Below are 14,156 nucleotides of genomic sequence, written 5' to 3'. Positions count from 1 at the left end.
AGAATATTGGAAGCTTAATGACAGTGGGTATTTATTATTCATGGGCACCCCAGAAGGCTGAGCAAAGTTTGTAAAATATTTTTGAAAGAAGTTGTCAAAGAATAAGTTAGGTAGTCGTTTAAAAGAACTTATATCAATCAGCAAGCTGAAAAATGTGGTTCAAAACCAATTTCTAGGGATAATATAATAGGATGAAGATGGCTAGGTATCGTTTAAGGACGAGGGGTGAAAAACTGCCAGAGAGTATTCTTTTTTACCTTGCGTCTAGTGGCAAGCGAAAAGCAGGTCGTCCACAATAGGGTGAAAAGAAGCTATAAAAAAGGACTTAATAGGAACTGGAACTAGGGGAGAGGAGATAAAGAATGAAGCTTTGATCAGATTGCGGTTGAGGAGGAGAAAACAGAGTTTTATTAGCTTCAGGGGGCTTGGCACCTTGAACTATTATTATTATTAGTAGTAGTAGTAGCAGAAGTGGTAGTAATTCAAGCTAGAGACATTAGATTTTGCAGAGTAAATTTAGAGTCACAAGAATGGTCGTGACTTAAAAAAAATACCTCTCTCATCCCTCACAAAAGAAGAAACTAACTGAACTGAAATTGAAGAAACCTCCACATGGAATGACCACCCGCGAGGACCGGGGGAAATAGATACAAACCATAGCTAGTGATGCAAACGAAGATACTAATCTAAGTAAATAAGTTCCTACCTTAAGTGAACTAAGATAAGCCATTCCACGTGCTACGCCAATAGCAACATCAATGAGTTGAGCTTCATGCAAAGTTGAAAATCTTTTCTCTTTCTCAGCATAGGTGGGGTACTTGCTCAACGTTCTGCTTGCAAGTAGAACCTCTTTCAGTGGATCGGCATAGCTTTCAGTAATAATGAAAAGCATACCTGGAATAATGATGCAAAATATATACTTAGAAATATTATGCGTTATGCTAGAACTATTTACTAAAGTCTCCTAAGACTCATACTTACAGAATTAGGAGATTGAAGGAGAAAATTACTCAACAGACAACACTTCAAAGGACTCCTTTCCGAAACAGTTAGAGAGGTGTGGCTTAAAATTACATCTTTCTCATGTTTTCGACTGCTTAATACATGTTTATAACAAAAGAAATCTTCCATAATTGCTTAAGACATTTTGAAGGATGCAAGGTGGAGTTTTCGTGAGGAACTACTTTAACCAAAAGAAAATATAAGGTGTAGTACTGGGATGTATCGCATAATATTAAATTGGGTAAGTAGTCACTTACTTCTTTGGTAATACGCGGGGATTAAATTCAATTTACATTGAATTTCAAATCAAGGAGGCACACTCGTGCCTCTTTAAAGAGGCGAACCACGACAATGTTAAGCGATCTTCGGTTCCAGTGGTCGCAGAGGGATGGGGAGGGATGCATTTCGTAGCCCGAGCTCCAACTAAGAAACCTGCCAAATTTCATCCCCCTCCGACTTTTCCTTCATGGGGAAAATCTGGCCGAAAGTTTCGATCCCCCAACCCCAGCCCCCCTTTAACGTTGTCCGATTGGGCTGAAATTCACAAGTTAAGGTCCCCTAGGGCCCAGGAGCTTATCCGCGAAATTTCAGCTCGAAAAACCGAAGGGATAGAAATGCATAGAAGACATTTAAAACAAGGGTTTATGCATGGGCAATAAATCGATCCGATAACTCCTTCTCTGTTTTCCAGAAACCACGCATAGCCACTTAAAGTTCATGTTCTCCTTTTGTTTGTTTTTTTTGCCACGCCTACAGGTCACAGCCGACATCGGATCTGGGTGTACGAAGATTCATTCGACGCGGAATTCTCCGAGTAATTTTGCTTGAAAGTTTCGTCGGAAAATTTTAACCCCCCGATTTTCTAGCTTAGAAAAACCCCATTTCCCCATAAGAGCCCATGTTAAGTTTTTTGTTGTTAAAAGTTACGAATTTCAACATCAAGTACATCAAAATGATCAGCTCGACATGGTGAGACTGACTGAAAGCTTCAAAAAATTCTGTCTTAATCCGTAAAATTTTTATTTGAGAAAAATGACAGAAACCCTTTTTTTCTGCCACGCCTACAGGTCACAGCCGACATTGGATCTGGGTGTACGAAGACTCATTCGACGCGGAATTCTCCGAGTAATTTTCCTGGAAAGTTTCGTCGGAAAATCTTAACCCCACGATTTTCTAGCTTAGAAAAACCCATTTCCCCATTGAAGGTAAAATTTTCTCTTGTAATAACATCACTTGTTTGAAAAATTCTTACACTAACAGCAGCTTGGCGCAGCAGAAGCGTGCTGGGCCCATAACCCAGAGGTCGGTGGATCGAAACCGCTAGCTGCTAACTTTTTAAAATTTGTAAAATTAGGTAATTTTGTCAGTTTGAATTTATTGATACAGAAAGGGAGAAAATAAACATGGAAACATGTGATCAGAATTACATACTGGAATGTTCATAAGAATTTATACTGAAGCGGGGGTAAGGCTTGATGGAAGCAAGTTAATAAAACCATTTAAATTGATTTCCTAATTGAAGCCGTTGGTGAAATTTTCTATTGTAATAACTTGTTTGATAACAAGCATAACAGCAGCTTGGCGCAGCGGAAGCGCGCTGGGCCCATAAACCGGAGGCTTTTGTACAGGTTTTTTGTTTTTTGTTGCTAACCCCCCGCTCTTGCCTTCGGAAAGGCCCTCTTTTAATTAACAAAACAAAAAAACTGTACAAAAGAGTCTTTAAAAGCGAGGGGTTTGGGGGGCGGCATCCCCCCAACTGCCTCTCCTAATTCCTGTACGTTTTAAGGTTCGACTTTGGGACGCAGCCTCTTTAACTCTTTAAGAAAACGAAGTTTTTTTTCATATTATTTTTACAAACAGAAGTTGACAATTAATTCATTACAATAGCAGCGTATTTCATTGAACTAAAATTCAATATTCTCACACAGAGGTTATTTATAAAATAGTTTCCAGTACCTATCATTTAGGGTTATGGGTTGTTTAGTCAAATAGACTGGACGAAGAATCCGAAAATACAAAAATAGGGAGTTTTAAATTTGGGTTTTGGGTTCAAACATTGTCGTTTAAGCCTAAATCAAAAAAAGGTCGTAAAGTCCCTTTGAAACACGTTTTAGAAAGGGAGGGGATTTTTCTCCCTATCCTTAATGTCTACAAATTCATTTTTAATAGATTTGCGTGCAGATTGTCATTTTGCAGAAAGAGGACCAAAAGATTTTTAACGACGGATGCAGATAGAATGGTCAAAGATATCAGAATGAAAGGACTCCCATCCTTGGGGGCAATGAGCACTTGAGCTTGATGGGCTGCTGCAAAGTGGTAAGGAATTGACAAAATGAGCAGAGATTAAAATGGCTGCTAAAAAGTAGTCATTATTTCAAATATGAAAAAGTCAGGGTCAGGAGAAAACCAGATAGAGGTCAAACCAATTAAAATTGAGTTGAAACCTTGGATACAAGAATTCAGAGCTTCCGGCATCAAGTTTTTTCTTACTTATAATTTGTCATTATTTATTCATTGTTGAGATATACAAGGAAACTTCAAACTTTTGGTCATAAGAGTGTGGCTGGATTATGTCCATGAGTAAGTAGGCGCGGATGAAAAAACAAAAACATCATAACAAATATTATGTTCCTTGAGAATAAAGTTTATACAAAGCGATTGGATAATGAATTACAAATTTGTAATATGAATAAAAAAGTAACACCGGTTGGTGAGGAGGCAGGATTAAAAATAGCTTAGATTGTTTTCTTGCACTTTCTAGCTATTCAAGAACAACCTATGCATCATGAAGGCCCAAAGTTTCAATTCTTAGCGTTAAAAATTTTACTTTTTCCTGGTAGATAGAAATCAAATTATTTTTAGTTTTAGCGAATTTGGAGGTAGAATCGTTAAGAACATTTTTAATGTTTTTGATATTTTTCCTTTTATTGTGAACCTAGAGCACCTGAAACCAAAACATACTATGTACAAAATGCCTCCATATATTATTCAAATATAAAATATCAAATGTTATTCACCTTTTGCCATCTCGTACACTTACTATTATTCGTACTAATTCAGCTTCGAACATTTCAAACCAACACGCAAAAAGTCAGTTCAATCGGACCAGGGAAAGGGGTGAAATACTGGTTACAAATATTGGACTTTACACTTTAAACTTTTTCTTCTACTTCTATTTAGCGAGAGATACAACTTTGATCTACACAAAACAACTTAAATAAAAGCTTTTCAAAAGGATCAGTTTTTTGCTGTGAACTTCACAATAGCCTAGTAAGTGTGTATACCTTAGTTAGTAGTTTGATCCCCATCTTAGCCAGAAATAAATTTTATCATCCTTACTTGTGATTAGTTACAATCAAAGAAAGATAAAAAAAATTATATAAATAAAAAATTGAAATAGGCTTCTTTCGATGAAGCAAAATTAAAATTTCCTTTTCCGGTCATCACTTTAAAACTGGATTAACAAAAACCAGCGCATGGTTCAGGTTTTGATCAAAATAAAATAGACAAGAGAACCTGTCAAGTCTCTGTAGAATTAATTACACACAAACCTGTCTCTTCACATATTCCGACGAGTGAAGCAATATTAAAATGGTGGCCTACTCGAACCAGTGTTGAAAGATGCTGCAACATTTCTTCTTTGCTAACAGGATCTTGTTCTTTATCTAAAAAATAATAATAGAAACAGAAAAATAGAAAACCCAGCATAAATTATTAATCAAAAAGGGAGTTTAAGAGATCCAAAAAAGAGATATACTTCTAAGCACAACCATTCGTAATGATTGAAATACATCATTATCAGAAAGAATACCATAACCCTAAGTAATAGTTCTCAGTCATCAACGCTTGCTGTAATTGTTGGTGTTTGTAAGTAATTTTTAACAACTGTTGTAGAAATACTGATCCCTTAAAAACATTTATTGACATTGATTTAGAAACTTAGGGATCATAAAATCTTGTCTGGCCTGATTCTTCATTGATTTGAAAAAATAATTTAAGATCTTAAAGTTGGACCATTGATTAAAAACTGCTCAAGTCGAAAATCCAGAATTGAATTCTCGTTTAATAAGCCAAAATTCACAAGAATTTACACAGAATCAAGTAGCAAGTAGAATAAAACGTAGAGATAAGAGCTCATATGGCACTTGTGACGAAGCCGGAAGAACCAAGAGCCAAGAGCTAACATGGTATGAGCTCTAGCAAAATTCTAAGAATCAATAGATTGATTTAAAAGGAAAACCAGAGGCTTAATGCCGGTCGGGATTTAAAATAAGAGCTCTGAGTCACGAGGTCCTTCTAAATATCAAATTCATTGAGATTCGATCACCCACTCGTAAGTTAAAAATGCTTCATTTTTTCTAATTTTTCCTCTCCCTTCAGCCCCCAGAAGGTCGAATCGTGGAAAACGGCTTTATCAAGTCAATTTTTGCAGCTCCCTGACACGCCTACCAATTTTCATCGTCCTAGCACGTCCAGAAGCACCAAACTCGCAAAAGCACTTAACTCCATCCCCCTAACTCCCCCAAAGAGAGCGGATCTAGTACGGTTAGTTCAATCACGTATCTACGACATTTGCTAATTCTACCCACCAAGTTTCATCCCGATCTCTCCACTCTCACGTTCTCCAAGATTTCTGCTTTCCCCCTCCAACTCCACCAAATTTCAACAGGTCTGGCTGGGATTTGAAATAACAGCTCTGATATGTGAGTTCCTTCTAAATATAAAATTTCATTTAAGATCCGTTCACACGTTCCTAAGTTAAAAATACATCAATTTTTCTATTTTTCCAAACTAGCGTCCTCCCCCCAGCTCCCCCAAAGAGAACGGATCCATTCCAACTATGTCAATCACGTATCTATAACTTGTGCTTATTCTTCCTATCAAGTTTCATCCCGATCTCTCCACTCTAAACGTTTTCCAAGATTTCCGGTTTCCAAGATTTCTGTTTCCCCCCTCCAACCCCCTATGTACCTAGATCAGATTCGAATTGAGAAAGGAACATCTGAGACATAACATCCTTCTATATATCAAGTTTCAATAAGATCCAATCATCCATTCGTAAGATAAAGATGCCTCAATTTTCACGTTTTCCAAGAATTCCGGTTTCCCCTCAAACTCCCCTTATTGTCACTGGATCTTGTCGCAATTTAAAATGATAGCTCTACAGCACAAGATCCCTCTAAATATCAAATCTCATTAAGATTTGATCACCCGTTCGTAAGTTACAAATACCACATTTTTTCTAATTTTTCCGAATCACTCCACCAACACCCCCCCAACTCCGCCAAAGAGAGCGGATCCGTTTCGGTTATGTCAGTCACGTATCTTGAACTTGTGCTTATTCTTCCCACCAAGTTTCATCCTGACCTCTCCGCTTTAAGCATTTTCCAAGAATTCCCTCCCCCCCCCAATGACACCGGATCCGTTCAGATTTAAAAAAATAAGAGATCTGAGTTACGAGGTCCTTCTACTCGTGAAATTTCATTAAGATCCTATCACTCCTCCGTAAGTTATAAATACGTCATTTTTCAAATTTTTCAGAATTAGCCCCCCCCCCCACCAACTCCCCCAAAGAGAGCGAATCTATTCCGGTTATGTCAATCATGCATCTTGGATGTGTGCTTGTTTTTCCCACCAAGTTTCATCCTGATCCCTCCACTCTAAGCGTTTTCAAAGATTTTAGGCCCCTCCCAATTCCCCCCAATGTCACTGGATCCGATCGGGATTTAAAACAAGAGCCCCAAGACACGATATCTTTCCAAATATCAAATTTCATTAAGATCCAATCACCCGTTCGTAAGTTAAAAATACCTCATTTTTTCTAGTTTTTCCAATTTAACCGTTCCTCCACTCCCCCCAGATGGTCGAACCGGAGTTAATTTGGTCTGGCTCCTGATACATCCCCGAATTTCACTGTCCTAGCTTACCTTGAAGTGCCTAGGCTAGCAAAACCAGGACAGGTAGACCGGCTGACAGACCGACAGACTTTGCGATCGCTATATGTCACCTAGATACCTAGTTCCGTAAAAAGTTTTACGGGGGGATACCTAGTGCCGTTACTTGGTAGATACCTAGTGACGTAAAAAGGCATAAAATGAAAATTCAACTTAATAGGTTGATTAATGGTCATCAGAAATAAAATGTATTGAAAAGGCCAAAATTAAATTTATGAAGCTTTAAAAATACAAATTATACTTTTAGAATCTTTGTCCTTTGACAAAATATTATACTTTTGTACCTGACCTCAATCAGTGTGAAAGAATTACCAGCGAATTAAAAAACAATTTCAATTAGAAAATTCAGCATATCTTCGGAAAATTTTAATAGGTCACCATTCAAACGGAAAGTCTGATATAAAGTCTGATATACCAAACCATTAAAGAAATTATACACCCTCCATCCTAAGAAAGAATCTTACAAATGCTCCATTTTAACTAAAGTATATGCTTTTTCAGTTAAACACATTAAAGGTAAAAAAAAACCAGAGAAGTTAGAACATTATAAGATAGACTAGACTTCCAATAACTACTCTTTATATCTAAAAAGGAGAAAAAAAGGAAGAATCGCTCCTCCTCTCTGACTAGTCTATAATCAAATAGTATGTCCGGCGGATCCCATTTTTGAAGATCATTTTCGTAGGCTGGCAATGTTCTAGAACCAGAAATACATGATTGCAGTTTAAAGTCCTTACTACTTAATTAGTCCGTTGACTCCCAGACAATGCTGAAGCAGAAGGAGGGAGCCATTTCTGATTCTTTTTTACAGTAAGGGAACTTTATTCACAAAAATTTAAATTACAAAATTACTTTGAAATGATAAAAATCTACTGAGGACTTGACGTACCTTCAATAAAAAACGCATCTGGTAATATGTAGTAACTACTTACTGGAATACATAAAGAAAATGAATTTCAATTATATAGTGGATTATATTTCAACTACTAATTTGGTCTCCTATCTTTTCCTATCCCCTCTTGCCTAAATTCTTCTTTCCTTTCTCTTCCTTTGCTCTTTTACAGAAAGCTAATACATACTAAGACGAATTAATTTTATTTAGTAAATACTAGACTATACGATCAATTTTTACGTTCGATACAGCTTTTTTGATGGGTATGCATTAGCCCATCTCCTCGGAGGTCTGTCAGAGGATTGAGTAGAAAAATAAAACATAAATTTTCAACAAAAATTTCATTTCCAGGTTTTCTAGACATGGTGAAGTATAAAGCAAGCTCACTGATGCAACTCTCTGTATCCATAAATTTATCTTGTGCCAGTGGGTCTTTTGTTATTTGTTTGTCTTTTTGCTTTTTTTTTTCTACTCTCCTATTTTTTACAGCTTTTTATAGTAGGGAACATATTTATTATTTATTTCCTCCTGTGTTATCAGAACTTTCCTTTCCAGTGCCCCATTAGACCAGCAACAGTGGCACAATCTGTTGAAAATAACATGCTCGCACGGTGAAGTACGGGATGACATAAGAAAAGAAGCCAGAGCTTTACCTCATAAAAATACAGGTCACCAAGTGAACTCAACATCAAGAAACTAAAACTGGATCTCAGCTGATTCATTTACTGTCTTTCAATAGTATATTCCTCATACCCTATGTTTTCTAAAGATTTTTTATGAAGCTCATATGTCAGTCGATGTTTCCCCAGTGAGTTTTGATACATGGTTCTGAACCAAACGATAATAGACAAAAATCAATACACTGCTTTGAAGACACTGGTACTGGACATCTAAATTGTATTTACTATTAGCCCTGAATAAAATAATCTATGTTGGAATGTGTATGGGGACTTACCCCTGTTTCACATTACCACTAAGTTGCTTATGCTAAGTTTAAGTAAATCGGTTTCGCATTGAAATTTTGCCTATCACAGTTCCGCTTCCATAAGCTCCGTAGCGTAGGCTTTTTTACATTATTTAACTTTCAAAGATGAAAATGAAGAAACAGTTTGTATGATAGTCAATATTTAGACCTAAAGACAGAAGAATACTGAGGAAACAACAAAAAACAAATATAATTTTTATCCCTTGGATTGAACAAAAAAGGCCTTGCCTTAACAAAGTCTATTATCCAATAGTCTAATTCATCCATGGCCAATTCAACTCACTTTTCCTCTAAGTTGAATCTATCCTAGACGAATCTTCTTTTTCTCTTTTGGTGGAAAAATTGGTTCAAACTTCTTTCTATTTCTCTATTTTATTTTGGAAGAAGGAAGAACTTCTACTTTCATTAGTTAAAGACAATCTATCTGTAAAATATTGGTGCTCACACCAAATTTTTTTTCTAATTTTTGTCTCTATCCTCGGCCTAATATCAAGTGTCTGGCTGTTTCGGTTGGGCTATTATAGCTTTGCATCGTGGTTTTTCAAGGTGTGTTATAACTCTTTTTATTGTTATTTTTACTCATTATAAGCTTTTTTGTTAACCCTATATCTCGTATTCTTATTTAAACCTGTACAAACTCTACTTCCGAGGCTGTTTATTTTCAATATTTTGACTAAGAAACTAGCTAACATCGTTGTTTCATAACAGAAACTAGACAAAAGTCAAAGAATGCATACCTTTAATGACATATAAAACGACGTCTGAAAGACTCGTTTCTTTGGAAACTGTGCCGCGATGAATCATACCGAATTTCCCTTTTCCAATACAGTCTCCAACAGAAAAGGCATTTCTGTTGTAAGTGGTTGCACGCTCCGTCAAACTTCCAAGTTGATCAACCGGTTCAGAAGCATTGCCAAATGCATTATTCACAAAATTGGAGTCCTAAAAAACACATATTAGGAAAGAAAAAAAAGGATAAAAATGACATATAGGTTCTTTCATCAAAACGAAAAGGAAAACAGTCTGGGATCTTTCTCAAATAGTTAACATAAGGAAAACACCACAGAAATTTTCAGAAATTGTTGGCGTCACAATGAGCATTAATTGCAGTCATAATACGAATAAAGACGTATTTTTAATCCTTAGTTACCCAGTACATGGGTTAGAAAATTCTCTTTTGCAGCTAAGGATAAAAAATTAGCTATTATTGGAAACAAAAAAAGGAACAGTACGATGAGTGTCAAATTTTTGCTAAATTACGAACTATCAAAAAAGTAATGTATCAATGTGTCAAGATCTTGGAAGTCAGGAGGTTGGAGGTATACTTTATTAGAATGTGTTCCATGCTTTGACTTCTTTCAATTATCAAAATCTAGGGTATTTACTTGAATCTAAATGGCCTATCATTTCACAAATTCAGTGCCGTTTCTCTCGTGTGATTGAATATTTAATAATGGTGAATGTCTCTATTTTTGGGTAGCCTCTATTTTGAGGCTAGAAGCAATATAGCTTCTTTTTGAGGCTAATGGAAGTTAATTTTGTATTCATTTAGTTACTATGATATTATGAAGAAATCCTTTTTTTTTCTTACACAGTTTAACTTTAAAGTTTTTTCAAATCTTTAGAAATCTTTAAAAAAAATTAAATAAGCCTAAGCTTTCCGTGATATTAAGCAATTGCCATACACACCACTATAAAAGACATATTTGTTTCTTGTATATGATCAAATTAATTATTAAGCAATATACGTGTACTTAAAAGCCAGTGGCCATTTACATATATATATATATATATATATATATATATATATATATATATATATATATATATATATATATATATATATATATATATATATATATATATATATATATATATATATATATATATATATATATATATATATATATATATATATATATATATATATATATATATATATATATATATATATATTTACATATATATATTATACATATATTTATATATTATATATTTACATAAAATTGAACAAATCAAACAGGAGCACTCAAAATTTTGAAATCATAACTTCCGTGCCTCTAAAACATTTTCTATAAACCGTCCTCCGCAATAACTAACTCGCTAGAAAAGGTATCTAGGATACTTGGAAGCCATGGTCCAATCCCCTCCCCCCCAAAAAAGCTATTCTTTAAATTCTCCATACTTTGGAAATTACTCGTAAAACGTTCCAGGTCATCCACATACTACCCATAAAGGGAGCAAGCACACCCACATCCCGGGCCATCTCCATCATAAGAATCCCAGTGTCCCCTACGCAATGGCACACAATTTGCTCGCACCTGGAACCAACACTTCAGCACTCTCCTAGTAGGTTCAGTCTCAATTTAAAATCTTCTCCATACATTACTTTAATCAGCTTATAAAATCTTGAGAGTACATTACTTCTCAGCACCAGTGAGCCAAACCTGAATCTCCTGATCCTTAAGGCGCGAATCCAACATGCTAAGAAAAACATCAAACAACGGGGATCCTGGTCGTCATTCCATGCCATGAGGAGTCAGCTTTATCCAGCAAGGCTTTCCCCTATTTTCGGCATGTAGCCTTTATAGAATATTCTAACATCTCAGTGTAAGCCGCCGTCACTAGGCGGTTATCAAGCAAATGGAATATCTGATGTCAAAACTTGACCATCTGTACAATCCTCTTATGACGCAAATTAGATAAACCTAGGTGACCTTTAAGAACCAAACTACTAAAGTTATGATTCAAGCCTACTACTTTTTGAGAATACATAAACTGCAGCGATGCCATTTGTCTATCTATAGTCCCCCCCCCCCACAACTCACAACCATAATGAGTAACTGATAAGACTTTAGTCATGAAGTAGTACTTACGCTAAATCAAGTTGTCAGTTGGGCTTTCCGATATGAAAATGACAATCTCAGTCTTGGGTGCGCTTAGCTTCAATTTCTTTAATAAATGCAGCTCCAATCTGGAAACTTCTGGTAAAGCGTGGACGTCTAAAGTTCTCTCTTTGTTCTTTTCATTTGCAAAGTACTTACAAATGGTTTCCTCACGAACGCCAGATAGATTCCCAATTTGGCATTATAATCTAGCTGACCTGAATTTAGCTTTCAAAAAACGCATTTGCACGCCAAAATCTAGCCCTACAGTTCTAAAATACAAATGGCCAAATTCGCTAGTTAAAACTTTCTGGTAGTATCTTTTTTAATTTTCTGTTCACTTTTTGTTTCTCAGAGCTTATTGTACTTAAATGCTGGTGTTCTTTCTTTGAAGTTCCTTTTCTTTGCTTTTTTCTGTTTTCTTGGTTGTACTCAAACATTCTACACTTGTTGTATTCAACGGTTTTTAAATAAATTACTATTATGGCTGGAATTTATTACAATACTTAATAACTCTCTGCTAAAACTTTTGCGGTCAAAACTGCCTAAAACTAATTTTTGTTCTTTTTTGGTCCCGATCAGTTTTAACATCCCCATATATATTAACTTATTAGGAAGATCATGCTTACCATTTCCATAATAGAACCATTAAACGTAAGTCTTTGTTGACTCACAGCTCCAAGCCCTCCTCTCCTTACTTTCTGTCTCATATAGAAATAAGTCACGATCGACAGCAACAATAGAACCCCTCCAACAGCAATTGCACAAATCAAGCCAATCATGATAGGTGGCAAAGGCTCTAAGTGCGATGGCGGACGAATCCTTACTCTTTGACGAAAATTATTGTCTTGCTCATTAATACGCGATAATTCACGTTCAAATTCGCTCGCTTCATAATCGTCAATAGCTTTGGCTGCAATAAATAATCAATTCGATATATCGCTATTATTTTCACAAATAAGAGCAAGAGTATTCAATGAGATTTTTACTGTAAGTAACTGGGATATTAAATGACCAAGCTCAATTCTGTGTCAAACAGTTCGTGGTAACGACCTGTTTAGTAAAGAGGGACTCTTCCCAATAGTAATCAAAACTCTAAGAAACATTCAAATGAGACAGTGAAAAACAGATACAAAAGTCTGGATATTTCGATCACATATACAGCGATTGCCATCAGCAGATATACTATATAAGAATGCAGATGGAGTATATTCGCTGATGACGATCACTGCATATGTAACAGAAATATCTAGACTTTGGTATCTGTTTTCACTGTCTAATAAATGGACTTATCCCCATTTGAGCGTTTATTTGCTTGTCATAGAAAGGCAGTGTGGCCTTCGAAAAATACCTAATCCAAGGTATTACGTCGAACAATTAACACATCAAAAGAATGAGCTTTTTATCCTGGTTCCCAATCTATAAAATTAATCAAGTTTAAGGAAGCCCATCAAAAGCTACGATCATGAGAAAATTAGCTTGGGATTCGAAAAGTGTGGGAAGCACCCCCAAAAAGTCCAAAGATCTTAAAGAAAATCACACGATAAGACTTCGCACGTCAGAAAACCCTACTGAAGAGCTTTCAAGTTCCTATCTACAGAATGTTGAATTTCGTCTTCTTTTTGTCTAGAAAAAACACCACAGGTGTGTGTTTATTTGCCTTTGTTTTGACCCAAGGATAATCTTATCAAGGCAATGGTCCTGAAGATTGGGAGAGGGCTTATTCGAATAGAAATTGAAAGTTCTAGTGCCCTTTCTAAGTGACCAAAGGGATTGGATAGCAACTAGCTCCTTCTTACGCCCTTTTCATCCCCAAAAGACATCGATCAAAATTTTGCGATGATCATTTGGTTAAGCATACTTGAAAGGTTCAATAACTATTCATCTTGGAACGAGATGACCCCCCCCACAGCCCCTGGGAAAAGAAATGTAAGTTATGGAATTTACCCACTCTTTACATACGGTATTTGTTATTGGGAGATATACTGAATTTTTTCGGCATGAATTTTATGTTGGGAGGGCGGATTTTCGCGGTTAGAATCGTTCATGGAGGAGAAAATTTCAGCAGGAATTTTCCATTAAAAATTTAGCACTGGAGGGTGAGGGGGGATTCCTGGCACGATTTGAAAAACAGTCAGTAATACAAAGACAAACGAAATTCTTCTGTATATGAGAGGGCTACCCCTTCATCATCCCTTGTTCTTTATGCTAAAATTTGACTTTTTGTCCTAATTCTCCAAGAACGACTCCTGAAACACAAGGGCCGTTGAATCTGAATGCGAAGTATTTTTAAAGATTTATTGCAATAAAAGATTTTTTAAGTATTTATTGCAAGAAACAAGAGTGAGGAAGGATCAGTCCTCTCATACACGGAATAATTTCTCTTTGTTTAAGTTCTTATGTTACTCCTTACTTTCAGTTGTTTTTTGTTTTGCTTT

General features: G+C 35.9%; 1 protein-coding gene across 1 annotated transcript in view; it reads right to left on the bottom strand.

Annotated features, from left to right (window-relative positions):
- The window catches only part of LOC136034699 (putative inactive tyrosine-protein kinase Wsck), a 61,872-nt gene that overhangs the window by 17,756 nt on the left and 29,960 nt on the right, over window positions 1–14,156 (bottom strand). Inside the window, exons 8-11 of the mRNA XM_065716034.1 lie at window positions 12,348–12,631; window positions 9,571–9,775; window positions 4,554–4,667; window positions 707–894 (exon numbers count right to left, since the gene is read on the bottom strand). Of these exons, the coding sequence (XP_065572106.1) occupies window positions 707–894; window positions 4,554–4,667; window positions 9,571–9,775; window positions 12,348–12,631 (791 nt within the window). The remainder of the gene's footprint in view (window positions 1–706; window positions 895–4,553; window positions 4,668–9,570; window positions 9,776–12,347; window positions 12,632–14,156) is intronic.

This window comes from Artemia franciscana, chromosome 13 (genome assembly GCF_032884065.1).
Source record: "Artemia franciscana chromosome 13, ASM3288406v1, whole genome shotgun sequence".
In the NCBI taxonomy this organism is placed as follows: Eukaryota; Metazoa; Arthropoda; class Branchiopoda; order Anostraca; family Artemiidae; genus Artemia; species Artemia franciscana.
This window is presented reverse-complemented; position numbering and strand designations above follow the sequence as displayed.